The 3,213-nt window shown below is 35.0% G+C and overlaps 1 protein-coding gene across 1 annotated transcript; it reads left to right on the top strand.

Moving 5' to 3' along the window:
* Positions 1–810: 810 nt before the first annotated feature.
* LOC104225921 (universal stress protein PHOS32-like) lies at positions 811–2,192 on the top strand. The gene is made up of 4 exons (XM_009777797.2): positions 811–1,156; positions 1,289–1,398; positions 1,654–1,772; positions 1,882–2,192. The coding sequence occupies exons 1-4, from the start codon at positions 982–984 to the stop codon at positions 1,970–1,972; spliced, it is 495 nt and encodes a 164-aa protein (XP_009776099.1). The 5' UTR covers positions 811–981; the 3' UTR covers positions 1,973–2,192.
* The last annotated feature ends 1,021 nt before the right edge of the window (positions 2,193–3,213 follow it).

Raw genomic sequence — 3,213 nt, 5'->3', positions numbered from 1 at the left:
AGTTGTTAATAGAAGAAGAAGAAAACGAAGGAGGAAGAGAAATGGGCTGAAATTGTTTAAAAACTGAGTACAAGTTAAAAAATTTTAAAAAAATGGATATAGGTTAAATGAAGACGACAAAATAGGGTGTCCCTTGCAATTTTTACGTCCAACTTCTCACTTTTAAACTATGATTAGTATGGGCCATATAATTCACATGCCTAAAATTAGTCTTGGGCCATATGATTTACATGGACAGCACCAAGCCCACATTTCATTTGATCAGCACATGAACTAAAATTTCAATGTCAAATAATTAACACCGAAATTAGGGTGTATTAGAGTCTCGCACCGGCTATTAAGGGATGAGAATGTTTGTTTATATGATATTGAGCAATTTTCACCTCATGAGTTAGCTTTTGGAGTTAATTAGATCCAATATCCCGACGTTTCGCTTTCTCTTTTATTTCCTTATTGGGGAGCCAATTGAAGATAACAAATACAAGAAGTTTGTAAGCTAAATAAGCAATCACATATCCAGATACGTAAATACAGTCAAAATCCCCATAACAGTCTCGTTTGTTCCGATATTTTTTGGCTGCTACAGTGAAGTGATGTTATAGAGAACATATGTTATAACGTAATGTTAAAATCGGTTTCGAAAAAACTTGACTTTTACGGTGAATAGTTATTATATAGGGGTGTTGTTACATAGAGGTCCGACTTTAAAAAAAATAGGAACGGAAGCCACAAACGAAAACTATGGCTTAAGCTTAAGCCTAGTGGCTATAAATTTACAGAGTATCACTTAGATGAGAGTTTCTCTAGTTCTCATCTCCACAATTCACGTACCACCTCTTACCTCAAAAAGAATTTTGTGGAAGAGAAAACAGTTTAAAAAATTTTAAAAAAACTGTTTTCACAAGGAAAAAAGTGACTCTCCTCGATTTGTTGGACAAGAGTAATTAACGAATAACAACTCCAGGAAAAAGGAGTGAAAAAATGGCTAAGGACAGGGCAATTGGTGTGGCAGTGGATTTCTCAAAGAGCAGTAAAGCAGCTCTGAGATGGACCATTGAAAACTTGGCTGCTAAAGGTGACACCATTTACATCATCCACATCAAAACTCACACTCTCGGCGAGTCTCGCGATCAGCTCTGGGCTAAAACTGGTTCTCGTAAGTTACCCTGTTAGTGTAATTTAATCTGTTATAAAACGTTATCTGTTTTATTTTCTCAACAATTAATTCTCAGCAGTTATCTGTACTTATCGTTAAGTAATCTGATGGTAAATATTCTTTTTTCGTTAGCACTTGTTCCGTGGGTGGAGTTTAGGGAGCCAGATGTGCTGAAGTATTATGATATCAAGAGTGATGTCCACGTTCTTGATTTGCTTGATACAGCTGCGAAGCAGAAAGAGGTTTGATCTATTAATTACTGTAAAACCTCTCTATATCAATCTCGTTTGTTCCGGACTTTTTTGGTTGTTATAGCAAAGTGTTGTTATAGAAAACATAAATTATAACATTATATAGAAATTGATTCTAAAAAATACTTAGCTTTTATACCAAATGATTGTTATATAGCGATGCTGTTACAGAGATGTTTGAATGTATATGTTTTTGTTAATTCTAATTGTTGCATTCTCTTTAGTCATTTCTTGATTTTTGTACAGATAAAGATTGTGGCAAAAGTGTATTGGGGAGATGCTAGAGAGAAAGTGTGTGACTCTATTGAAGATCTGAAGTTGAATTCATTGGTCATGGGGAGCAGAGGCCTAAGTACCATTCAAAGGTACTTATTTTCAATAACTTAATCCATTTCTATTCTTCTCTTTTTTCACTTTATAAGTACTGAATTGACTTTTGAATGTGTTCCTTTCGGTGTGGCAATTATAAAACAGGATAATGTTGGGAAGTGTAACAAACTATGTATTGGCAAATGCGGCCTGTCCAGTGACTATAGTAAAGGATCCTGATTTCCACAAGCATTGATGAGAAGCAACTGCGAGAACGTGAGTGCCAAATGTGAGATTTGTTGGTCGATGAATAAGTTGAGACATAAATGGTTTTTATATGAATTATACTCTATCCGTTTCAAATTATCTGTTGTATTTCTCTTTTACACGTTATTAAAAAAAACACTAATTAGAAGGGATTTTGGACTATTTTATCCTTATTTATGTCTTAAGATATAATATCTCTTAATTGAATATTTACTCTGTTTGTGTGCTATAATCAAACCTCTCTATCATTCACTATGAAAGTCAAGTTATTTATGGAACCAATTTTCATGTTATGTTATAATATATATTCTCTATAATAGCAATTATCTATAACAACCAAAAAATCCAAAACAAATGAGATCGTTATAGAGTTCCTTAAGAGAAAAGAAATTTTTTTAAAGGACAAGATATTTATCTGCAAGGTAGAGACTTCTTTTATTCTTGTGCATAATAGTTACACATGTGTACAAGCTTTATGCCAGGGCTCGAGCAGTCTATGCGGACACGGTTTGTCACACCTCCTTCTTTACTACACCCCGAGAAGGGTGATATAAGGGAGTTTTTTCCAACTTAAAGTGACAAAATCGACACGGGATCATTTTATTAAAATTCAGAGTCGCCACTTGGGATAATTTATGGTGTCCCAAGTCACCGGTTTAGAATCCCGAATCGAGGAGAAGATTGACTCTATTTTACAGTCCGCGAACACAGAGATCCAGGTAAGGAATTCTGTTAACCCGGGAGAAGGTGTTAGGCATTCTCGAGTTCTGTGGTTCTAGCACGGTCGTTCAACTGTTATAATTGGCCTATTATCTGATTTTAATACATGTTTTAGCCTATGGTACATTTTTAACTTATTAGCCGCTTTTAATTAATTTTAGGAAGATTTCAACGTCATCTACAATACGTCTTTGGACCGCGCCATATGAAATGCACCCGCAGTCCGAGACATATTTTATTTAACGTTGTTAAGATTTGGATTTGGGTCACATGAAATGCACACCCGAGTTTAAGGAAGTTAACTCAAAATTACGCGCCTAAAGCAACTACGTGTTTTAACTTTGCGAGGGCCATGAAAAATTCACTAAATGGCACACCTCGATCTCTAAAGAGCAAACACATTAATTAAATGAAGGCCATGCATTTAAAATTTTGTTTGTCACGGCACACCTCGAATCCAATTTTTAAGAGAAGCCCAATATTAAACTCTAAAGGGCCATAACTATATTT

The sequence above is a fragment of the Nicotiana sylvestris genome, chromosome 12, assembly GCF_000393655.2.
Source record: "Nicotiana sylvestris chromosome 12, ASM39365v2, whole genome shotgun sequence".
Lineage (NCBI taxonomy): Eukaryota > Viridiplantae > Streptophyta > Magnoliopsida > Solanales > Solanaceae > Nicotiana > Nicotiana sylvestris.
The sequence above is the reverse complement of the archived record's forward strand: the minus strand, read 5'-3'. Positions and strand labels throughout refer to the sequence as shown.